This window comes from Manacus candei, unplaced genomic scaffold (assembly GCF_025592945.1).
Source record: "Manacus candei isolate 608988 ecotype Guabito, Panama unplaced genomic scaffold, ASM2559294v1 h1tg000003l, whole genome shotgun sequence".
Classification (NCBI taxonomy): domain Eukaryota; kingdom Metazoa; phylum Chordata; class Aves; order Passeriformes; family Pipridae; genus Manacus; species Manacus candei.
The window spans coordinates 5959296-5984557 of record NW_026138051.1 but is presented as its reverse complement, the minus strand read 5'-3'; the positions used below and the strand labels follow the sequence as shown (position 1 = coordinate 5984557).

The 25262-nt window shown below is 45.6% G+C and overlaps 3 protein-coding genes across 10 annotated transcripts in view; 2 read left to right on the top strand and 1 right to left on the bottom strand.

The window, feature by feature from the left end:
• Nucleotides 1-4605, top strand: part of TBC1D8B (TBC1 domain family member 8B) — a 32246-nt gene extending 27641 nt beyond the window's left edge. The window contains exon 21 of the mRNA XM_051787018.1: nucleotides 187-4605. Within this exon, the coding sequence (XP_051642978.1) occupies nucleotides 187-597 (411 nt within the window). The 3' untranslated portion in view covers nucleotides 598-4605. The remainder of the gene's footprint in view (nucleotides 1-186) is intronic.
• Nucleotides 1-25262, top strand: part of RNF128 (ring finger protein 128) — a 316984-nt gene that overhangs the window by 65923 nt on the left and 225799 nt on the right. The gene's annotated exons all lie outside the window — the stretch shown is intronic.
• PASD1 (PAS domain containing repressor 1) overlaps nucleotides 8571-25262 on the bottom strand; it is a 98452-nt gene continuing 81760 nt past the window's right edge. For 7 of the 8 annotated variants that reach the window (XM_051787071.1, XM_051787061.1, XM_051787091.1 and 4 more), the window contains 12 exons: nucleotides 21912-22018; nucleotides 19106-19253; nucleotides 18203-18284; nucleotides 16534-16657; nucleotides 15637-15746; nucleotides 15082-15168; nucleotides 14039-14197; nucleotides 13340-13543; nucleotides 12285-12487; nucleotides 11273-11365; nucleotides 10588-10795; nucleotides 8571-9344 (listed from right to left, as the gene is read on the bottom strand). In XM_051787071.1, coding sequence (XP_051643031.1) covers nucleotides 9174-9344; nucleotides 10588-10795; nucleotides 11273-11365; nucleotides 12285-12487; nucleotides 13340-13543; nucleotides 14039-14197; nucleotides 15082-15168; nucleotides 15637-15746; nucleotides 16534-16657; nucleotides 18203-18284; nucleotides 19106-19253; nucleotides 21912-22018 — 1696 coding nt within the window. In that variant the 3' untranslated portion in view covers nucleotides 8571-9173. The remainder of the gene's footprint in view (nucleotides 9345-10587; nucleotides 10796-11272; nucleotides 11366-12284; nucleotides 12488-13339; nucleotides 13544-14038; nucleotides 14198-15081; nucleotides 15169-15636; nucleotides 15747-16533; nucleotides 16658-18202; nucleotides 18285-19105; nucleotides 19254-21911; nucleotides 22019-25262) is intronic. The other variant, XM_051787100.1, reaches the window with a different exon arrangement.

The window sequence follows — 25262 nt, the reverse complement described above, 5'->3', positions numbered from 1 at the left end:
GAAGAGAGGGACTTTGAGACCCAGGTAGGTTTATCAGGGCTGGTCCGTGCCCGTGCTGTCACTACAGCAGCCATACCAGGTGCCTGGCAGCAGCAGGCACTGGGCTGATTGCACAGTCTGTAGTCAGACAGGAAGGACAGTTGTGTTGTTGTTCTCTGAATAGTCTCCTCTGGTATCTCTTTGTAGTCTCAGTTCATCCAGTTCTCAAAGACTCTGTACAATCTGTTCCATGGGGATCCCGAGGAGGAGCTGTTATATCGGGCTATCGCGGTGGTTACCAGCCTCCTGCTGAAAATGGAAGAAGTTGGGAGAAGGCTGCAGAGTCCTGCATCACCAGTCCCAAGTGGAGTTCACATTACAGAGGTGCCTGCTGAAATCCCCAGGGAAGGGCAGGAGGAAAGCAGCTCTGAGCAGACTGAAGGCAGTAGAGCACAGAGTTTGAGAGGGAACCATGAATGGTCTTTTGCCTTTGAACAGATTCTGGCATCCTTATTAAATGAGCCGGCCTTTGTGAGATTTTTTGAAAAACCTCATGACATAAAAGTTAAAATAGAGAGTGCTAAAAATTTACAACTTAAAGCAAGAACCAGAGTGTAATTTTATTTACCTTTGACTCTGAATTAACCACAAAGCGCTTACAAATGAAGGTTGCAACTAAGGAAATCAAGTCTGGTGTTTACATAGAGAAAGACATTTGCAGAGTTAGCTTTAAATATCAGATTACTGGTATGTAATGTAAATAAAAATAGTTTGAAGCACAATCACTTTCTTGCATTATTCATAAGTTTCACTCCAAAAAAAAAAAAAAAGGACTGGATAATAAACTGTCTTTACCATGTTAGTAAAATATGCAACGTTGCTTGGAAATACTGGGTGTGACCTGTTGCAAACCTATCTGAATGACTGCTGTTACAGTGTGTTCATTTCTATTTCCAGGTTAATTTCTGTTACTATGATAAGAGGAATGACTTCCTGCCGTTTTCACTTAAAAGGAGTATCAAGAGCTTAGAGGTTGTCATCCACATTAGTTTCATTAGTTATTTCCAAACTTGCATGGGGACTGGAGTCAAAGCAGGGTGAAGGCTAAAAATGGAGGGTGTGGTAGGCACAAAAGCATGAGATTAGAGAAGGAAGTGCCCTGCTCTCAATTCCTCTGCTTTGATGATACCCACGGGCCTGGACTCTTGCAGATTCCAGCCCCTTGTCAGCAGTTTTCAGACTGCATTCTCCCAGCCCACGTCTGTTTTTGCAATAAACAACTGGTTTCCTGCCTTTCTAGCTCAGCTTAGAGCTCTCTTTCCCATTTTCATACCAATCCTCCTACAATGCAGGTGAAAAGGATGGAAGCTTATTTGGTCATCCAGGCTGCACATGGATGCAGAAGCTAATATTGCTGGTTGAAATCAAGGGAAAGCAGTGGCTAAATCTGTCTGACCACATGGTGGTGGTTGTCCTTTATCTGGCAAGAGGAGCTTCTTAAGAGCATATTGATGAAATATAGAGTTTTGCTGGTGTTTGCAAAGACCAAGCACAGACCATCTTTAGCTGAATGCTGAAGGGACAGATTGCAATTGCTCCTTTGCCTACCCTGAGTCCATACCTCAACTTATAATTACTATTTCTTTTCTGTAGCACTCTGGGTTATTGCTGCTGTAATATTTTCCATCAGCCAGGATTCAAGGGAGCAAAAAAATCCCCTTGAATCTGACTTGAAATTTTAATATATAAAAAATGATATAGTAGAAATCCTGTGGAGGCAAGCTCTGCCAGCGTTAATGCTGAGAAATTTGACCTTGAATCTTTGGTAGCTGGTGCTAGAAGGGGTTTAGAGAAAGAGGGAAAGAGCTTGTCTTTTAAAAAGAACAGCAAAGTAAACTGAGACTCTGTGCTAAACTAGTTAAAATGTCTATTTCCAAAGCCTGTATGACAATCTTTCTCTGCAGAGCAGCATTATTTTTATACTGTGCATGTTTTTTGTAAAGAAGCAGAACGGTGGTGGTATCATTCTCTGAGGTTTTTCTTGCAATACTAATATGAATGAAGAATAAAATGAAGTTCTGGCTTGTGTTACAGGCACTTTGTGAAATGCCATCATTACAATCGATGTTAAATACAGTTTTCATCAGGAAAAATGAATTTATGAATTGTCCTATACTCTCCCCCATACTCTCAGGTATTAATGTAAAATAAATAAAGTTTTATTGAATGAACAGTCAGTTCAGAAGTTATATCATATATGTGAGAAATGAGGAAGCTTTTTTCAAAAGCCTTTACAAAGTAATTGCACTTGATACAATATAGTGCTGATTTGTATTTTTATGCGTAAAATATAAGAACTAATTTATCCATTTATGTGGATATGGATAAGCAGGGCCACACTGTGTTACTTAATTTAAAATGTATTTACTCACTGTTTTCCCAAAGTTGTTTAGAAAGGCAAAGCAGATGATACTGTAGTTCTAGTCCAAGATGTACTCAGATAAGGTTTGATCAGTGAGTAATTCTGCAAATAGCTGTGACAAAATTAATGGAACCCCATGAAAGTAGATGCAGCTGCCCATCCCAAAAGCTTTTGTAGGTTTATGACAGATATTGTTTATGCCAAGAAGTAGTCAAAGCTGTGAACTATTTGCTAAGCAGAGATATGGAAGTCTTAAAACTCAAGGACATTTTTTTAGTTTGAGAGCCAAGATGTTACGATCCAAGTACAGAAGGAACTTGCAAAGTACAGCAGCCTTCTGTTGTTACCTGGTTATGCAAACTGAGCACCTTTTTACAATTCCCTTTTCTATTAGTGCCAATCCAAGAGACTGTGGAGCCATTGCCAGTTAGGCAGTAGCTCTTCTCAGCTATTATATCTATGTATAAAGAGAGATTACCAGCATATATATATAAACAGATTTAAGGTAAGAAGTTAGGATATGTAGGGGAACACTAACTTTTATTAACTGCATGGATTTTCTGTTCAATTTTTTTATTATTTTTCCCCCAAAGAGTGATGTCTTTAAATTGTTTCTGTAATACAGGACAACCTGTAGGCTGATCCAGGAAGGCTAGTCACAGTGACCAGTCTCAGCAGGATGGAGCATGTGGAGCAAGGTCACTTTCAGCAGGCTGACAGCACTCAGGCAACTGCCTCACTGGCAGATTCTTCCTTTTGGAGTCTCTGGATTGTGGGCTGATCCTTTGGGGAGATCTAGATGTAGCAAGTGCCAGTTATTTCAAAGGATTGTGACCCTGAGGTGTGTTTGCTGGGCTGATTCCACAGTGCACCATAACACTGAGGGACACTTGAGTTCTGCTTGTGACAGTAATTCTGGAGTTAGTGTCTAGCTGATTTCCTTCCCTTTCCTATTCTAGCTCCTTCCGTCCCTATTCCAGATGGACTGGCTAACAATTAAATGCAGGTTTAGTTGGGTTTGGTGGAGCTAGAGCAATAGCAGCTTTTTCCCTCTCCACTCCCAAAGGGTGATGCCTTCACTTCAGAGCCCTGTCTAGGCAGGTACAGAGATCCCTGTGCCATACAGCTTTTTGGTCAGATGAAGCTGGTGATGCAAAGATGAACCCAGACTCTCATTCCATCTCATGAGGACTCTGGGGTGTGCACATTGGTGTTGCAGGAGGGCAGCTGCCACATGTAGCAGGGAATTATGCAGGAGGAGTCTGGTGGTTGCAGAGCATCTGACACGGTATTACTCAGCTACTTCCCAAGGGGGGACTTTCCATTCAAATTGTAACTTGGAAATTTTTATGTGTGTGTTTGAACTTTGAACAGTTCATTCACGAACAGGAAGCAGCGTGGTTAAGTGAGTTCTGATGCGTCACTTCACTCATCTCTGTTCCTTTTTTTTTCTGTAAGTTTCTATGAAGTTTTCTGTCTTTCTATTTTTCTGGTTCAGACATAGGAAATAAATGAAGGTGCATCATTCAGTACAAAATAGACAGTTGTAGGTAGGGTATAGATTGCTAAAAATTAGTGGTGCTGTTTGTACAGTTTGAGAATTGCATCACCAGGGTGACTTGGCAGCTGTGTCCTGCTTACCCCGACACACTGGCAGTGGCTGTCAGCAGAGGCTGCGCGGTCCTTTCTGGCAGCTGGGATTGGCTCAAATAATAAAAATACCAACTCTTTTCACCCTGGGGGAGAACTGATGGTAATTCAGCTGGTAGCATTTCCCAGGACATGGAAATGGCCACTGCCATGTGATTAAAAAAAACCCCACTCAGTTTCCATCCATTCCTAAACGAAGCCACTTGTTCATCACTCTAATGGCTGGATAATAATGTAATTTTAGAAGAGTTTACTACCATAGTGACTAAGAAATAGCTGTGTGTTGACTTTACTAGAAGTTTCTCATTCAGTTGTATCATACAAGGTTCTTGATTGCGATTTCAGTTGCTATCTGGACTAAAGCAGAAAATATTCCAATTTGTTTCCAGAAAAATAGACTATTTTGTCTTTTTTGCTATAGCCTTGTCACTTTACCAAGAAGGCAACACGTTTGTGTTGACAGATTGGCTTTTATACAATGTATTGTATGAAGAAGTACTGTAAGACAAATGAGGTGTTAAATAAAGCATTGTTTCACTTTAAAAAGAAACAAATCTGTGTTTGAAGCAGTATTATTTCTCGTGATGGTCTGTTGCAGAAGTTCCTTCAAGAGCGTTTTCCATGTTAAAGCCACACTTAGTGCTTTCCAAAACAAGGACTAAGGCAAAACCCAAGCTGGGATGCCAGCCTCCCAGCAATGGAGGAAAAATGGAGACCCAGATTCTGAGGTCTGGGACTAGTTAAGCTTTGTTACAGCCTGAGCTGAGTTCAGTGCTGAGATGGTGAGTGAGCGAGACCAGTACTGTCACTGGCTTTTAGCATCCAGATTAAACATTTACAGTGTGCAGATGTGTCCAAACTGACTCTGATGCCTTGTTCTTTCTAACTGATGCATTCCCCCTATTGCTTCTGGCACTGGTCATGAAATCCCAGTCTCCCTCTTGAGCCCCATCCCTTCAGCAGTTTGTGCACATGAATCTGTGACGCTGCTGCTCTTGTTCTTCCTGGAGAGCAGGGATCAGATTCTGATCCCCAATGAACCCACGCCACCCAGGGAATAACAACAACACATAGTGTGCAAGAGGCCTTACAAGTATTATTTTATTTCTTCTTATCTTTTTTTTTTTTTTAAATACTATGTACAATCTGTTTAAAGCTTGTCAAAATGCACAGGCTCCCATTCAATGGAGCTATGCAGGGACATAGATTCAAAACAAGAATAAAATCTTTACTGTTCATCTTCATAAGACACTTTCTTTTTCCCATTACAAAATACTTTTAAGAATAGTAACATTTATAAATTTATTTATATTCAACATCATATAAAATAAACCAAGATTTATACTCAATTCTAGACTTTTTCTTATTTTCTTTTTTCTTTTTTTTTTTGCATGGAATATATACAATATGTACAGTAACTTTTCATTGTGTTTGTCAAACCAGCCTGATTATACCCACCAGGCTTTAGCTTATATGTACAAATATGCTAAAAGTGCAAGACTTTATTAATTAAAGCTGCCTGTGTTTTCAGAGGTCTGGAATTGTGTGGCCTATATATATTTATATATAGATATATGTGTGCATACATATATATGCATATTAAAAATACATATATCTATATAGAGAGAGAGATATATAGGTACTTGTGTACTAGAAAACCTCAGAACATTAATGACTGATAGGTTGACACCGACACTGGAGCCCGACCCCGCTGCAGGTGCCATCTGTCACTTTCCTGCCCTCTGCTTGTCACCAACAAGTCACACTTGTGCTCTCTTGTTGCAGCTGGGGGTGTGTGAACCAAACCCACCAGCAACCCTCAATTCCAAATGAGTCCTAAAAACACAGGTCATAGCTAATACCGAGGTAAACAAATACAAATCAACCTGAATAAAGAGATTTATTTATCCATATATTTTTTTGAGAGTGAGTGACAATATAAGGCAAAAACCCCATGGCCCTGACTCAGCCTTCCCTCCCTCAGCTGGAGGCAGACTGAGCAGGGACTGAGCAAGCCCCAGAAAGGGATGGTGGGATTTTGTCCTTTGGAGCATGTCTGGAAAACAAGGCCCTACCTGTGAGGCAGTGCCTGGGACTGTGCAGCCCCCCCTGCCCACCAGCAGCGAGGCCAGTGGCTAGGGTGGGCACTGGGAATAAAGGGGGGCACATGATAAAGTGCGTTTTTAGGTCTCTTGTTTCAGCAAGGCTGATCTAACATGTAAACATCCTCACAAAGCTCCTGTGCTCCTCGCTGAGAGGCTGCAAGCAGGGGCACAGTGCCCCCCCAGCCCTCCCTGCCATCAGAAGGGTTGTGCCTATGGCACGGCCCCATCCGGCACACCCACCACCCCCCACCTCCCCCAAACCCCTTCCCAACCCTCTTCTTTCACTCGCTGTCAAAGCCACAGCAGTGCTGGAAAACTGCTCTGCCTCAGCTGCCTCCCTACCAAGCACTGTTAAAAAAATACACTCCCCAAGCCCTTGACCCCAACCACCACCACCTCTGAGACTGGCACCTGCCATAGGTGGCTGGGACACTGCACACCAGCCATGGTGGTGGACTGGGATGATGCAGGTTTAACGGGCAAGCCAGGAAGATGCTCGACCTTTCCCTCCTGCAAGCCACCCTGAGCCACAAACTGTACAGTGGTGGACCCCTAACACAGATGTATGTTTGCCTCCCCTCTGACATTATGTTCCAAGGCTATGGTGGGAAAAACCCCCAAACAACTCCCAAAAATACAACGCCCTCCTGCCACAGCCTCATGAGCAATCCCGCTGTCTTGAGGAGAGGGAGACCCTAAAAGTCATAGTGCTTTGAAAAAAAAAATAAAGTTATCTACCCCAAGGGCTCTGTGCTGGCCCTTGTTGCAGCACAAATGCCAGGGCAGGAAATCCCCCCTGCTCTCTCCAGGGCTTGGGCTGTAAGAGCCAAGGGGTGACGTGTTATTATTTCAGCTCCAGGTTGTTCTGCAAAGGCAGGTGCTCCACATCCCACTACCAGCAGTGCCGTGGCTCTGGCCTGTGGCTCTGCTGTACCCAGAATTTCTTGTTGTGGTTTGAAATGAAGGGGCTGGTTCAGGCTGTGTCTGAGAGCAGCTGCTCTGCTGCCCATTGTCCAGGGCTGCATGTTCTGGCTGGGCTGGGGCCCAGTCAGGGACTGAGCTGACAAGGCACAACCCTGGTTAGTGCCTTGCACCGGCCCCCTGAAAGCTCCTGGCTGGCCCCTGCTCCAGCAGCCTGTCCTCCCACCATCCTCACCCCAGGCAATGTGGCACAGAAAAAACACATTCCCTTCCCGAGAAAAATTGCTGGGGAACAGCCTCTGGTGTACAGGGGCTGGGGGAGCCCTGCTGGACCCCACCAGGCAGCAGGGAGGCTGCAGCCAAAATCCTGTCTGAGGCAGAGCTGTCACACTTCTGTTTCACTCCTGAGTTCTCCAGGAGACTCTGGCTGCCACAGCCTTGTTCACCCACACTGAAACAGTCCTGTTCTTCTGCCCCCCAAGCTCAGCCTGGGCCCAAAGTTAACGAAATCCTCCCAGTGCTGCAGCACAGAAAATGCGTGGCTTCTGGGGGCAAGTGAGCCAGCTATAGACATACAGCTACAGCTACAGCTACATAGATAGAGCTATAACAGATCTGTGCTTATGGCATTGGAGAGCTCAAGGTACCATTAGCTGTAGCTATTGCTTTGACACGTTCCCACTTTCCCCTTTTTCTTGAAACACAGGGCTGCTTGTGCCAAAGGCTGCTCCACCAGTAACACCAGTAACAGCGTCCACCTGCTGTAGTGCTACAAAGAGCCAAGCAAGCAGCTTGCACAAGATAAAAAAGGAAACAAATGCCAAAAAAAAGGCAAAAAAAAAAGAAACACGGTTTGCTTGGTTTTGACATTACAAACTAACCCCTCCCTAAACTTTGCTCTGACTGTCAGGTGGACCTTTACTGCTAGATGGACTTGGTCCTAACTAATAATTATTTTGCAAAGTAATGGCCTAACCCATCTCCTGCCTTTGGCCTCTAACAGTGCCCATAGGTAGTACTCAGCTACTAACGCCTCAAAAATGTACATTTTCATTTTTCCTTTGGAAAGACACAAACAGTAGGGACACTTAACTATACACCCACTGAGGAATAAACTTGTTTTTCAATTCATAAATATAAACTTATAGTTAAAAAGTGACAATTTACAAAAATACAATTTATTGCTGACCCTATGGGCTTGTAACATCGCCTGTGTTGTGATCATACATTTTGGGTGTGCCAAATCGAAACATGACCTAGCAAAACCAGAAAGTTTGCTGTCATATGCCAGTCTATGCATGTTTGTTTGTTTTTATGTATAGAAACATACACAACTACGTCACTCTAAATGAAACAAAAAAAAACAGAAATAGAAGGAGTAAGGATTCTTTGTCTGTAACCTGAAAAATATTTGGCTACAGGGAGTAAAAACCCTATAAATTTCTATGCACTTGTTAACCAAAAATAAAACATGACAAATATTGTACTAGCTGCGATGTGAGCTGGTATAACAGTAAGAAATTCAGGCAAAAGTGGTGTTATGTAAATTAGCAGCATTATCCAATCTCCTGGAAAACAAAAAACTGTGGGACTGAGGTATAGAAAAAAGGGGACAAAAAATCCACAATGGACCTACTACAGCAAAACGAGTTATGTACACGGTAATCCAACGGCGTCCTGTGGACCAGTACAGTCTGTCTATGTGCTTCAAATGCTGGGCTTAAATTCACAGTGACTTTCAGCACTGAAGTCCTGAATGGAAAAGGGTTTTCTCCATTGCAAACCAAGCTTCAAGGCGACCTGATAACTGACCTCCCTGCAGCCAGAAAGCCACTGCCTCCAGTTGCACCACGGTGCTAGGCCAGGGCACAAACAGCTGCCAGAGCAGCATTATGGACTGGTTGCATGGAAATCCCAATGGATAGGGTGCTCCTGGAGCCATCCATCCCCACTGGGGACTGTTCCTCCAGCCACCACCTTCCCACAGAGCCCGACCTCACCTGTCCCGTGCTCTGACGGCACCGCGCTCTCCCCTGCGTGCGCCCGGGGTGCTGAGCAGCTGCAGCCACGTGGTCCCTGCCTCCCAGAGCCAACATTCAGGGCAGCTGCATCTCGGGCAGGTCAGGCAGGTTGCAGGGCTGGCCCTGCGCGTGGTGGCTCTGCTGCTGCGGGTGGAGGAAGTAGCTCAGGGGGTTCTGCTGTGGAGCGTGGGGTGGCTGGAAGATGCGCTGCGTTGGACCCCCAGGCACCAGCTCAGGACCTTGCATCTGTTGGGAGACACAAATCTGAGAGATCAGACCTGCCCCATCATCCAGCCATTCCCTCTCTTGCTGCAGGGCCAGTGCTGAGACTCATACCCAGGAGTGTGTGTATGAAGTCCTAAAGGTAACCTCTACCCACTGAGGGTATGAGTTTTATCCCTTGGGATGCTGTTGCTGTCAGCACAACTAACAATGACAGAGAGTACGGAGGGGAAGCAGAACCCATCTGTCCCACCATCCCCATGGAGGGCCCAGCAGGAATGGAGACCTTCAAAAGCTACTTAGATGCATGGTAAAATGTGCAGGATGTGCAACTTTCATATTCCATGGGAAGGACCTTCAGGCAAGCAATGAAGAGGTTGTAGAGTGACCTCAGCCATGTGACCCTGTGGCCGGTATCCCAAAGACGGGGACTTACTGGTTAACCCCCTATGAAAGACATTGTGATACCAAAGCCTGGTTTTCTGTTGCCCTGGAGCTACTTATCTGTCCCAGCATCATCATTCTGCCATCCCTATTGCTGGTCCTCTGGACCTCAGTGCAGCTCATGAGGACACGTACCCAAAGTAGGGATGGCTCATGCCCACATTTGCTGACAACAACAATTCACTTCTCACTATAAATCCAGTCCTGCTGTGTGGCTGCTTTCAGCTCCTGCTGCTTTCTTTTCTGCCATCTTTGCCTGGAGGACTGTAACTTACCTCTGCCAACCAGGCAAGGCTGGAAGAGTGTGTTAATAATTAATGACTAGTTTCAACAACCCCTCTCCTTGGCAGCATCACTGGTTCAGCATACACTGATGAAAACTGTGTTGAAAAACCAAAATCACCTTCTCCAGAGATTTGTGTTGTGAAATACCCATTTATTAAAACAGAAGCCATGATAGCAGCTGGTAAAAACCTTGCCCTGCTGAGACATAACAGTAAGAGGCATGTTTTAAAAACAGCTTCTCTCTTATCGTGTTTCATGTCTACAGTAAGCTTCCCACCAGAGCTCCTCTGTATGAAAAGCTGTGTTTTAAAAACTGAACACTAGGTGATAACTGAGTGTGTGGGAACATAACGGCCTTGAGTAGGTGCAGCCTAGAAAGGCTGAGCACGTGGCTATGTGCAGATACAACGGGAATGGAGGATGTGCAAGTGCACTGATCAAGTTTGATCAGGCAAGTAAGCCCCATTCCTTCAAAAAAAAACCCCCAACCGGCCCCAAAGCCATCCCTGTGCCTCCTCAGAAACCTGTGCTCCAATACCTGAAGGTAGAGACGGTGCTGTGCAGCCTGTTGCTGTGGCCACTGGTGGAGATGAACCGGTGTGTTGGCCTGGTGGGATGTGAAGCTGGTGTGTGGGATCATCAGAGATGGGGAGAAAATGGGCGATGGGGCTGGAGGTCGGACGGTGCTACAGGTGACTGGCTGTACCTGTGCTGGGGGAGGCAGGGTCTGCTGCTCCACAACGAATCTGCCACGAGGAGGAAAATCAGGTGTAAGAACCCAAACCCAGACCCACCACTAGAATAGGCACTGAGGAGTCCAGGTGGTGCAGGAACCAGACTGGAGCAGGGATTGTCAAACCACACAGATCCTGGCAACAACAGGCCCCAGATTTCCCCCTCCCCACCAAACACGGACTGGAAATGCAGAAAATTAAGGTTTTTAAGGCTGTAAATCTCCATGTCTTGGTTAGGCATTTTATGATTTGCAAAAGCCAGAGAACGGTTGATTCTTTTTTTCCAAAGCACTTTATTTATCATAAAGTTTTTTGTAGTTAAAAAATATTCTCATTACTTTTTCTCCTAACCAGTTGAACTTTTGCTTCATTTCAGACTGAGACTGTTCGTGTTTGCGTGATCAGGTACAAGTTTTGCCAAGTTATTTTTAATGCCATAAAGTCCCCTGCTAAAACACTGCAGGAAAACAAGGGCCAGCAAAGACTCACTTTCCTTGCTGCCTGCTGGCACTGCTCTGTACAGCCTGGCCACTGCTGTTGGCTGCAGGCATCATGGCTTGGATGGATTGATCCAACAGCATCCTGCAGTGGAACAAAACAGAGGATGGTCAGGGAAAGAAGAGGTTCAAGCTCCTGTCAGTCTCTAGAAACAAATCCCTGAAAATTCTCCATGAAAGCAGGCAAACCACCACCTTGAAAACTAACTAATGGAACAGGATGCTTCTTATGACATCACATCTCTCCTATGGAGACAGGTTGAGAGAGTTGGGGTTGTTCAGCCTGGAGAAGAGAAGGCTCCAGGGAGACTTTTGAGCCCCTTCCAGTGCCTGAAGGGGCTTTCTACAAAGGCAAATAGTGACAGGACAAGGGGAGAACGGCTTTAAATTGACAAAGGGTAAGGTTAGATTAGATCTTAGGAAGAAATTCTTCCCTGTGAGAGTGGTGAAGCCCTACAAAACTGTGGCTGCCCCACCCCTGGAAGTGTTCAAGGCCAGACTGGACAGGGTTCTGACCCACCTGGTCTAGTGCAAGGTGTCCCTGCCATGGCATAAGGGTCCCTACGTGCTCTTTAAGATCCCTCCCAATCCAAACCTTTCTGTGATTATATGATTCTAATGGACTTGCCGAGGTGAGCTGAAATTTGCTACATTTTTCATGTGAGAAATACATTTTATAGATGATGAGACCTCTATGGTTTATCCTGTTTCCTTAAACAATATTTTGGAACAGCTGGATCTTGTAGGCCCTGTCTCTCTGAAAGGTAGTTGAATAGTTTGGGACAGTTGTATATGTTTTATATGATGTTTCCAGCAGCATATAAAAAAAAGGCATTGCCACAGCACTTGTCCTGCCTGGAAAAAAGGCACTCTACAGCTTCAGAACACACAAGACACAGGTTTGGGAAAGACTAGTTTTTCTAGTCTTTCTAGCTGTTTACTCCTCTAACAGCAGCAGATGTCCAAAGCTTACTGAGCTACTTGGAAGGCAGGGCTGTGGGTACCTGAGGCTCCTGTCCTGGCTGTACTCAGACTGTGGTTGCCTCTCGCTGCTGTCAGGCGGCATCTGTGCAGCCACTGCAATGGGGTGTGTTTGTGAGAACACCATGGGGTTGTTGTAGAGGGGCACTGAAATGCTTGCCTGCCCTGGCAGACACGCTTGCTGGCCTTGGCTTCCTCTCATTAGGTGCTGCTGCTGCTGCTGTACCTGAAACAGAGATACCCATGTAAGTTTTAAAGCTCCCTAACAGAAGGTTTAAATAAGTGCTTACAGTGTGCAGATGGAAAAAGGGGAAGGAACAATAGGACATTGTTCCTGAACACAGCAGTAGAAACAGCCTATCTTTTCAGGACAGCCAACCCATTGGCATTTATTGTCCCTGCAGGGCAGGTGCTGGCATTGCCAGCAGCAGAGACAGACAGTCCCTTGAGAAATCAGAGTACAAAAGGATTGAGGGGGAGGAGAACAGCTTAAGAGGGGAAGTGTAAATTCAAAGTCCCCAAGGAAAGCTTCTCATCTGTCCTTTAGAGCAGCAAAAAGAGCTCAGAAAGCCTTTTTTGCTTTTGGAGAATTCAAGTCTTTCTCAAGGGGAAATGACCATCTTAATAGTGGATTTAGGTCTAGTGATGACAAAACTGTTTTTCAAACCTGCTTTCCAAGACTCTTTGGGCAGAGGAAAACTAATCTTTCCAAACGATGCCTACGTTCCTGTGTTGTGAAGCCACAACTCTCAGTGGCTACAAACGAGCATTGTGTTGCAATCATGAACACAAGTGACTGAGAGCCCACACTTCCCACTCAGTTCCTCCCCAGGGTCACCAGGAGGGCCCAGCAGTCCCCAGGTTCAAATGCTTTTCGGCTACCTGGCTTTTACTTTTACTGTTGAACGACATTATTCACAACTGACTCTCAACACAAATTCTGTAATGCCAGCAGCGCAGAAAAACCAACATAGAGGGGATGCACAGGACCATGAGAGGGAGGGCAAATATTTAAAAGGCAGGCAAATATTTAAAAGCCAGGAATGGGAATGATGAAGACAAGGAAGCAGGCAGTGACCTGGGTGGCCATGCTGTGGGGGTCCCTGAGGAACTGGCGCGGTGAGGGCAGGTGGCTGCTGCAGTAGTGCTTCGTCCCCACGAGGCCTGGCTGTTGTGACTTCTTGGTTGTGCTCTGCCTGGGTGTCCCCTGGGGCGGTGGCCTCCTGGGGCTCGGGTGCTGCACGTTGTTAAAGACCACAGGGATTGGCTGCTGCATCAGCATCTTTAAGTAAAAGAGACACATGAGTTGTTGGTGGTACTGCCTGGGAGAAATAACACTGCAGCAGCAGCATCTCTACATCCGGGGGCAAAGTGAACCAGGAGTAACAGAAAATCAAATGTTAGCTTGGGTCAAATATTTATTCAGGGCCATGACCATTCCAGATCCATTGTGTTTGCTGTTTTTCAGGAGTGGCACAAAGGATCCAGCAGCACTGATCAGATACTGAACCACCAAACTTTTCGTACAGAGAGGACTTGGGATTAATTTGGGATTGCTTTTTCTGTAAATCATGAATATTACTGATTCAGTACTTAGCCATGTACTGATATCACTCAGCTCTCTGGAGACACCACTCCCACGCCTGAGACCAAATTACCAATTTGTCCAGAGTTCATTTCCTAATGCTTTCACCACAGACAACTTTGTTACTGATCTGTGTGCTCAAAGGAAAAGGAAATGGTTGGTGAGTTTGGGAGTCCCTGGGACAGCAAGTACCTGCAGGTTGGAGTCCTGCACTAACTGGAGTTGCTCCTTGATGACGTGGAGTTCTTCTTGCTGAGTCTTGATGTCAGCTTGCAGTATGCGAGTCCTCTCCTCCAGCTGCTCTTTCAGCTGATGCATCATCCCCAGTTGGGTCGGGAAGTGGTACACGGGCTGCAGATAACAGAAAAAAAGATCACAGGGTAGGACCAGTCTGCTACTGACATTCATACGTGATGTTGGCTGCAGAAAAATGACTGCTTTTCAGTTTTTGCTGTAAAAAAAATGGTGCTGACAAAAAATGGCAATTGCATATTTAAACAAAGTACCACTGTAGTTCCAGAGCAGGAACACATCTGGCTCACACTCAGTGCCTCCCTCCAGGTGCTGGTCTAATAAATTTCTGTGTTTATACACAGGTAACACCCTGCTGGTTTTGGGCCACCGCATCCAAACCCTTGCTACACCTCCTGGCCCGGCTTTCAGTTGTGCTGCTGATGGTATTTGTCAAATGTCAGGCCCAAGTTACACTGCAATCCCACCTGGGGGTCCATCCTTCACACCTATGCTGGCCGTCTTCAATTCCTGCTTTATAGTCTGAACATTTACTACACTGACATCAAAGCTCTGTGAGGATGGATCTCACTGTTATGATTTATGACTCCCACATTTTTCTTGTGGTTTTTGTTTTTTCTTTTCCTGGTCTAACTCAAATCTTTCATGGCATCCCCAGGGGAATAAAACTTCATCATTGTATCAGCCTGTAATTAGCTGCTACAGATTCAGGTAGGAGCCTTCAGCAGCCTCCAATGCTTTTGACAAGTATAAAACTTCTGCACTACTTCCTTGGGTGTCCCACCTGCTCTGTCTGCTCACTGAAATAAGTGGTTGCAATAATTTGGTTTCAGGTAAATCTTAGTAACAGCAACAGAAAGGGCACAGAAACCTTGTCCCCGCTCTGGGACGAGCAAGCAAGGAGGTGGGTAGTGAATCAGAGCCACCAAGGCTGCCCCAGTGACTGGTCACACCACTGCACTTAATAAAGATAAACCACGTACCATCACAGGGTGCTGGGAGGGGACTGCCAGCTGAGCCACAGGGTGCTGAGGGAGGTGTTCACCAGGGGCTTGAGGAGTGGCTATGGCCTAGAAATGAAAACTTTGCCTTACTGTAGGTCCATAGCACCTCCAGCATAGAGCTGGTGCTGTACCCGCCCATACCAGGGATGAACAAGTGCAGGGAATTAGACAACTCCATGTGCAGGTCTGAGAATCACTCTGAAGGGAGAATTTAAGCTCCTGCATGCCCCTGCTAATTGCAAGTCCTTAGTGTCAGCATCTATTTTGGATAAAGGCCATTTCATGTGTACAAACCCCAAGAAAAACAGGTTGGTGGCGTGAGAAGCCATTTAGCCTGGAGGAGCAAAATGAATCCTGAAAGGAGGAAGCAGAGGAGCCTCTGGCATCCCTCCACTGGCTCTGCCAGCCAGTGCTGCTCCCCACAGCCCTGAGACATCCCAGCACACTCAGAGCAGGGGATCCAGCATCTTTGAGGGAAAGATCAAGGTTTCTTTAACAGCCTCAGAAAGGCTTTTCCTTGCCAGGACCACTGACCTGAGTGCTTCCGACTGATGCCAGCCGCAGGGCTGCCTTCTCTGCCTGACCCCCGGGCACTGACGGCCGGGTGGGAGTGCTGGTGTCCGTGCGCCGCATGGATGACGTGGCTGGAAAAGAGACAGTTCACCATGATACAGCAGCCCTGTGCCTGGGTACCCTGGCTGAGCCTGAGTTCTGCATGTACAGATGAACAGTGACCCAAGCGCTGCCAAAGCGGGTCCCCAAACTGCCCCTCTGTGGTCCCTCTGGCTTCCTGCCCGACTCATTGGGGTCCATTCTGATGCCAACCTCATGTCTCAGTCTACCCTCCATGGGTGTCTCCAGATGAGATTCCCACTGTCCCCATGGCAAGTATTTCAAGAAAAGTCTCCTGAGTTGTTTCCTACACACAGCCCTGCACGGGCACTGTGGTTACCTCACTGTCACTCCCAGGGCAGGGGTGGCACTCGCAGGAGCTGGGATGAAGCTGCCAGCAAGGCAGGCATCCTTCTGAGCTCCTTCTGCAGGGATTTAGCAGCAGACACCCCACAATAAAATTATATTATCCCAAAATAAAACTTTTGTCAGTAAGATTCGAGGCTCAGTCAAGCTAGCGAGCCACCTCCTGTCCTCTGAGCCACAGCAAACAGCCGTGACCCTCAGCTGGTGACAAACCGAGGGACCACTGCTCTCACACCAGCAGTGGGCTAAGAGGGAGGAGGCAGCACGTCGCCGTGGCTCTGTTGCTGCACCGTAACTTTTTATGACACAGTATGTCGGTCCCAGTGCTGAGCATTTCCCTCCCACCCCGGCTCGGTCACCTCCAGCAGAACCTCAGTATTTTGGAGGCTGCTCTGCCCTCCAGCCCACTCCTTGCCCCCATGCTGGGCTGTCCCCGGCCGCGCTGGCACCTACACGTGGAGTCGGAGAGGGCGGTGTGCGAGGAGCGCCGGGAGCTGTGGGATGACAGGGACACTCCCTCCCGGCTGGCGTCCTGGCTGCTGCCGCACTGCCCCACGTCCAGGTAGCTGCTGTGGCTCTGCGGGGAGCGAAGCACAAGCGGTGAGATCGTCAGTGGGGGGGGGATGGCACTGGAGGGGACCTCCACCTCCCTGACCATTTGTTTGCAGAGAAAAACAACCGGCTGGGTGTGCAGCACCAAATCCCGCTCACTCTGTTCACCCTAAAGCCTTCAGGTAGACACGACCTTCAGAATCATGCCCGAGGCACCCCGGCTTGGGGAGGTGCCTGGGACACCCATCGGATGACAGTGAGCAGCAGTGGAAGGGACACACCACGTGTCAGGCAAATGCCATGGGGATTCCTGCCCGTGTCCCCTGCTCCAGCGTGCCACTCTCCTGCTTCCCTGCCCACAGAGCTGTGGGCAAAAGGAAATAAGCTTTTAAAGTCAGCTCCTTTCTGCCGGATTTCTTCAGGAACGTCACAGCTGGTTGGCTGTGGCACACTGGGGTGTGGTGGCAGGGGGGAATGAGAGAAGGCAGCCCGAGGGGCTGGCTGGGGAATGGTTTTATCCATTGCAGAGATGGAGAGAGATGATCTGGAAGATATGTGGAGCAGTGGCATGGGGACATCAGCTGCAGCCCCAGGAGAACCTACAGCAAACGTCTCCTGAGGGGGACAGGTACAGGGTGATGCTGGGAGCTGTAACCCCACTTGCTGCTCCCTGGGAAGCAGTGGCTCCCAGCAGGCTGTTCTGGGCAGGAACCAGGCAGCACATGCACAGAGGGGAACAGCCTGACCTCCCACAGAGTAATGTTTGAAGATCAATGAAGCTAATGGAATGATAACTGCACAACAATCCACTTGAAATTACTTTGGTGGTCTTATCTGTAAACTACTGAGAGGAAGAACTTAAAAGTAATTAAAATGACCTTGTCAACTGGGCAGGTGTGTTGAGATGCCAGATTCAAGCCATAGAAGTAAATGCTCTGGTCACAATCCAACAGATGCGATCCAACAGTAGAACTAAAATCTGGGATAAGTGTTTTCCCTTCACTTCCAATCTTCATCTGATTATCAGTGACAGCTTGGCACTAGCAAAACAGGTACCCTGTAATATTGCCCTGCACTTGGATCCTCTGCACCTTACTAAGGGTGACAGGAACAGCAATCTAACCTCCATCTCCAGCTCTGCTTTTCTGCTTCTGAGCTAGGGAGGTTTAACCTGTTGTTTGTGTAATGGTCTCAGAAAGATAACAAGGAGCAGAACAGAGAAACTGAACTGCTGAATTTGCAGTTATTATGGAATCAGAGAATGCTCTGAGTGGGAAGGGACCTTAAAGATCATCTAGTTTCAATCCCTCTGCTAAGGGCAGGGACACCTTCCACTAAGACCAGGTTGCTCAAAGCTCATCCAGCCTGCCTTGAGCCAAGCTGGGCAGTTTAGAGCTATGCAGAGGAAAACTTCTCAGGATCTGCCTGAGTCATAACCCAGCTGAAGGCTTGGAACAAAATGGGAATAAAGAAAAAGGAGAAGCAATAACAGGTATTTTCCTAAGATTGGTAAATGACTACTCGGTTTGGTTTAAACACCTTCTTACTCAATTGTGAAGGGACACGGTACCTTTAGAGAAGAGGATGCCAGTTCAATTGATGACTCTTCAAGGCCAAGATCTCGCCTTCTCTCAGCCCGAACTTCTGCATAACTAAAAAACCCAAAAAAACCAAAACCCATTTCAAATCCAGTTTTTCAGTCTAGATATTGTTTACTCTGAGGTAACTATCTTACTATACAGGCCGCTGTGAAGTTTTCATATTGAGTCCCAAGCTTTGCACAATGCACTCACACTCTCTCAATATACAAGGTACTTGAAGGAACATCATCATAGAGCCTAGCAATCTGTGAGTAATTCCACAGATCAGAAACAACAGAGCAGTGTCCCATCCCACTGCACCCAGGACTGCAGAGCCTGTAATGATGGCAGTGGTAATAAAGCAGATCCCCCTCCAGAAGGCTCATATCACAGAGCATCCCACACATGCACTGCCTTCCAGCACGGGTTGGAACTCAGGGTAAGCAGCTTTCCACTAGGGGAGGATCTTGAGCTGGATTTGGGGTGAGGAATAAGGCTTGCAAGCCAGCAGCTAACTTCAAGTCATAAATATTTAAAACTCTGATCAAAACGTTTTGTAGGAGATATACGATCCCATTCATGACCATAAAGCCACCTGATTTTTAACAGCTTTAAATCTTTCAATGGCCATGTCATCACTAGGGATAAAAGGGGAATGTAACACACTGGTAGACTTGGCCAACAGTGGCTTCCAGGTTTTTGGCCCGGTTGATGAAAAAGGAAAAAGAGTAATGAAAATACATGTTCCCTGTCATAATAGTTTTATGGAATTACATACCATCTTAATGCGTCAGTAGGCACAGCAAATACTTGGTTAACACAAAACAGAACTAGAAAAAGTAATGGTTGAACACTGAGACACACTCTGTGAAGGGTTTGGTGCTTGGTCCTACCTAACTACCAGGTGAGTGCAAACGATGAATTCGGGCTTGGAATTCCACTGGTGGTAGGTGATGTAGTAGTGTGTCTGCAGCCATATCCACTGCTGGCCTTTGGTCAGGAATCGATAGTAACAGGACTTTCCTTTTCCAAACTGCATCACTGTTTAACAAAAAAAGAAAGCAATTTATAGCAAACAGGGATTTCCTGGTGCAAAGGTAATTAGAAAAACCACTGAGTGCCACACACCTCTCACAGACTGTGGCAGTGCCAAAATGGCTCTTGAGCTTTATAAACACGACAGATGATACACAACCATGTACTCAGCTTTTGTTTGGGTCCTTTTCTGCTAACTTTCAGGAGTGTCCTTTGGTATTTTGAGATTGCTCTTATAACTGGTATAACTATCACTAGCTATATACCTATAACTTATTCATGGGCTCCCCTGAAATAAGCATAAATACCACTATTTAAAGTACTTGCCTTTCACACGTACATGAGAATGCATTTCGGACACTGAAGGTGTGAAGTCAGAATCCCAATAAACAATAAGATAGTGGAGTTTTAGCAGTTTGAGAGTTTTCTTCCAAGAGATCACCTAAATACAGCAGACCTGGTACATATCAGCCTACATCCAGAAAAATCTCAAGTGCTGTACTACAACTGGAAAATAATAAGGGGAACTACATTAACCACACTAATTGTTCTGGACTGCTGGGAGTACAAAATGAAACATGTTCACATAAAATACCAATAATTAATGTAAACTAACATACAAATGTGGTTTCAGCAAATCCATTTCACTTGGCAGTAGGCAAGATGCTTGCCCAGAGTTGTCAACCTAACAAACAGGAACTTATCAAGCCACACTATCCCATGTGTGTTCACTCACCATCACTCTACTTTGTTAAAATATCAGGACTAACTTCTTTAGTGATCCCATTAACAGTGATGGCCTTTAGATGAAGCACTTAGCAGAGGTCTTCTGGCTAACATGCTGTGCTAGGGATCCCTCAGCTCCTGGTCATGGCAGAGATGTCCTGGAGCAACTTCTCCAAGTCATTTTGCCAGCACCTTCCCTTGTGCAGTAAAAAGATCCCTTCCTACAGGTGTGTTGTGCGAATACTCCTTTAATATGTAAGAGAAATCCATGGCTAGTAGGGATGTAGAACATAAATCATGCAATCAATTCTCTGCTGAGTGATCTGGCCCACTCTCAGTACAGTTTGAGTCTACATCAAACTGCACACACACATTACTAAAAGGACACTGTCTGCTTAAGTAGGTCACTTCTGTCTGAATGGTCTTTTAAGCAAACAGGACTAAGAAGTACTGTACGTTAAAGCAATTAAAACACTCTTAATATTCCCATTGACACACTTGCTGAGCTTGACACGACTTGTGTCTGCCCCTTTCACAGCCTCCTCCGTGCACTCAGTCAGGCAACCTGCCTCCCTGACAGCTGCTGTACCAGTGCTTTGCCTTGAGAGGGCAGAGAAATCAGCAGGGAAACAACAATCAGAGAAGTTATTTTCTCCATCCTCTACTAGGCCCTTCGGCACCTCATACTTGTAAAGTGGAAGAGGGTACTTGGTAGAGATGGGGGTGGTTTGCAACTCAGAGGTGAAGCAGCTTGTCTCACTCCAGTGGGCTGGGGGGCTGTGGAATTTCTTGGTCCCTACATTGCACTGCTCTGCATCTCAGAGTAATTACAGCATCCCACTTGCTCCACTCCCTGGGGTGTCCTTGTTTCCTTTTGACAAAACACTCTCCTTTCAAGCAGAGATAATAGAGAGACAAACAGACAGTTTTCCCACAGGAAACCTCTAAGTAATATTTCTTAGCAAAATATCTGATTACCTAGATGCATTTTACAAAGTATGTAGTCATTTTTTATTGCAATTTTTGCCTGGTAAAGCAAAGCCAGTGGAGGACAGACATAATTCTGGCTAAATATCTCAGTCTGAAATGCACCTAATAAAATGGAAAAATCATGAACTCAGAGGTAAGGCATCTCACATCTGGTAGGAACAGCACACTGATTAAGAGTAGACCACATATGCAGACACCTCTTGCCCTTCCTTGCATCAGCTCTAGCCTTCAGCAGGCTGCACTGACACGGTCCTCAAGCGAAGTTCTCCCTGTGCCCTGGCTCCCACAGGTCACACTATTTCTCCTTGCACAAAGATGAACTCAGTCAACCTTCTCTGGTGTTCATACATCAGCCTGAACTGGACTCTTCTGCTTTGCTGCTTTACTTTCAGGTCGACCAAACATGAGCCATCTTTACCCACAGGGAAACTGTATTTGGTACTTCTGTATTTAAAAAAATTCTGAATCTCCAGAAGCATTTTACTAATGAGTAAGTGAGGTTCACAACAACAAGCTGCACAGGTAGATGAACCAAATGTTGCTTTCAGAAGGCCTTTTGGTGAGCTGAACCCCATGGCTGGTTCTGGAGCCCAGGGTGAACAGCAAGAACCCATGAACTGTGACAATCAACAAAACTCACAGGGTTTTGGGGCTGCCCTCACAAACGGGGGGCAGAGGGGGAAAAGTTTTGACTTCCAATCTATTAATCTCAGACAACCTGTGCTCAAACAAGATATCTGCCAATTTAGGAAACCTGCACACACAGCTCCTGATCTGAGTGAATTCTGCAGATTTCAACCTCCCTGATAAGCATCAGCTATGACAGTCTGCCATGGAAAGAGAGAATTCCCTTGTGAAGAAGATGCTTTTTGTGACGACAGTAAAGGGTTTTGCACAAGTGACAAACGAGATCAAAGACAGGCAGGCTGCAGAGGGAGGGGAACTTACAGTGTTCATGGCACCTAGCAAGAAGCTCCAGGTCATCTGCGTGGTAGTAATCATACCCTGACGTTCCCAGAACCTCAAAGGGTAAGTATCCTATAATAGGTGGAGCCCTAGAAAGGAAGCAAAGGGGAGGGAATGAGCACAAAACCTGATGCTTTGACATCCTGGCAGATAGGCTGTGATACCAGCAACAAAAACCTCGATCGTTCACTCGGCAGAGAAATCAGGAATGGGTTTTCATATACGCAACAAGGTATCATCACAGACAAACAAAACAAAAAAAACCACAGCGAGGGAGAGGTAAAAACTGAGAAAATGAAAAGGTATGTGTTTACTGTTTCATAGCCTATTCATTACGTGGGTGTAGAGAAAGGCATGTACGTATGCGAGTGACTCAATTCATTAAGGATGCTTGTGAGACGCAGCTTGAGAAACGCTACGGCTGCTCCTGTGCATAACAACTTGGAGCTGGAGTAAAATTATCCAGTAGGTTGGATGTAAATGTCATCTGGGTAGGAACTGTAGAAGAAAGAGCAAGTGGGAAGCTGCAGTGTGTGTCAGGACCAGCTTGGGTAAGAGAAAAAGCAATGCCTGTCATGGAAAAATTTGGGAAATTTTAGCCAGCAAAACTTCCTGTGCTGGTAGTATAGATAGCAATAGGTACAGGGCTGATTTAGGAGTGCTTTAGCTTTGGTAGGTAGATAAGGAATCAATGAAGTATTTAGATAGGCACACTGCAGTGACTTACCTCACTATTGTGCTGTCAATTCTAGATTTGTTTGTTCTGGCTGCAGGATATGCTGATAGTGTGGGGCTCACCTGCCAAGATCAGTGTGTTTCTCAGGAATAAGGTGGCGGTGTGTTAGTGAAATGGTTAATGACTCATAACAGGGCAGGCTGAAGGGGATGGTGCCTTATCAAACCTGCCTCCCCCGCTGCCTTTCTCTTGGTGTGCTAAGTACTCTTAAGGAAGGTGAATGCCATAAAGTGGCTAAGAATAGAAGTAAAAAGTGATTTAAATATAGTACATTTGGATTTGGATGGATCAGTCCTGAGTTCCTTGGTTATTAATGTGGGAAGTTCTCTCTTGGTTAAGGCACCCAGCTCTACATTTGCACTCCTAAGAGACACAGTGCACATAGATTAGTCAACTAAAGAGAGGCCAGGCAGGTCTATAACCTCCCTCTTCCCCACAACTGCAGGCAGCCTGGCACCAGATGGGAAATGGGGAGAAAAGGAAGACAGCTAGGGGTCTGCTAAACAGCAGTCCCAAGAGGATCAAGGTGTGAGCAGGAGTTCCTGAGTCTCAGCACAAGGGGTTAGCTGGGAAAGCCAGTCCTCCTCTCAATAGCAAATCTCTTGAAACAGCGTGTGCTGAGTACACAGTGGTCTCTGCCACAATGCAGCTTTACTTTTTCAAGTAACTTTTCATAGAGCACTGTGTTCCTTTCCCTCATGTGACCCAGATTTCTGTTAATGATGATAATATGTGTATTTATGAAAGTGTCCTTCCTTGCTGTCTCTTTGGCAGAACACATCACTTTCTCTCCTATTTTTGATAACATACTTATATTCAATATAATAATGTCTTTGAGATGCACATCAGATAAACACTTAAGCTGATCAGGAAAGTATTATACTTTCCTGAATATTGCCAGGGCTCTTTATATGAGAAAGCAATCACAAAATTTTCCTCATCTGTCATTTGACAAGGAGCTGCCTTGCCTGTGGAGCAATTTAAAAGCGTTTTGTTAGCTTAAGTTCCAGCCTTGAGACCTGCAACTCACTGTGCAAATGGGAATGCACAGTCTTCAGAGAGCCTTTCAGATGCACTCTTTCAATAAATGAAGGGAAAATAAGAACAGTACCATGGTGTAGAAGAGGAATAGACCATTATGAAAATTGACAGGCTTTCTTCCTCTATACATATTTACATAAAGACCCAGAATACAGATTTTCCCTGTTTTTATCATGTTATTCCAGATCTGTGGAATCCTTTTTGCACTATCCATCTTTACTCTGATTTAAGTTGTGATCATGATAGGAAAGGTCCCGATTCCAGCTCCTGCTGGGAACCCTCTGCCCCTGCTGATGGCATATCTCAGCATCAGGCAGCCTGTGTTGATGCAAATAAGCAAGAAACAGCAACATTTCACAGCATCCTGCAGACTGTACTGGAGAGCAGTTTGAATCAATGATTAAATGAGACAACCCCTACGATCTCATGCTCATTCTTGGGTCTGAGCTCACCACTTGCATCTGGGGCTGTCACAAAGTCTGCCTCAGCATCTGCATCAGTTTAATCTCCTCTCAGTAACAATGGTTTCCTCGCTGGGGGTATCAGTGGGACTGGAGTGGCTGCAAGCACCTGGCACAGAGATTCCTCTCTGAGTCATAACCCAGATTCATCAGAAGACTCTTTGTCAGGTTTCAAAGTAGTTCCTGCTCACCTTATTCACAGGAGCTGCTGGGACACAGCAGCTCACTCCATCGGTGAAGTAAGGGGCTTAGGGCTCTTTTATAAATCTTAACGTTAATCAGCTGATTCTGAAAACATGCATTATTGGACAGGCCAATTAAAGTCTAACAAAGCCACTCCAGCAAGATTTCCATACACGAGTAATGATCTGACTGTCCCAAACTAAACAGCATCAACTGTAGGGCTGTCACAGGGTCAGTTCCTCCATGCTTCAAAACATTATGTGTGAGGGACACATCTTGTGTACTATACAAATGAAAGTTATAAAATTAATAAATTAATAAACTATAAATTAATAATAATTTATATGTACTCTCTCTCCTTCTTGTTCTACATGTGCAGATGATATTTAGGGTTTTTTCCTGATGGATATTTTTTCCTTACAGCCTTATTTACCAGTCTTCTATTTCTAGTAATGACTATCTTTGCACAGCTCACAAGAGGAGGGATAGCGGAAAGAGTAGCATTTTGCAATGTGCTTATACATACATGTCAAATACAGAGAAGTAAAAGTGAACAAAACCCTCTAGCTTCTTTTGAAGAAAATGAATCCTATATTAATCAGCTTAATAAAGCAGTTCCAGTCTGTTTCATTCACCAAGCTGAATCCTAGCCCACCGTATGGCATTGTCAAAAACTAATACAAATTAAATCTTAGAATCTGCTGCTTTTTCTTTTATTTTCATAAATTCTATCATTTCTCAAGGTGAAAAATCAAAAACTTATTGACACCGCAAAAGATTTAGAAGGATGCCTGGAAGCTGTAGTGGTAAAACAAAAGAACTAAACCCACACAGGGAACAGGACTGACACTGCTCAGTTTCAATGACTTATTATCTTGGTGAAGTTTGACATTTTTCTAGATGTTTTCCAGT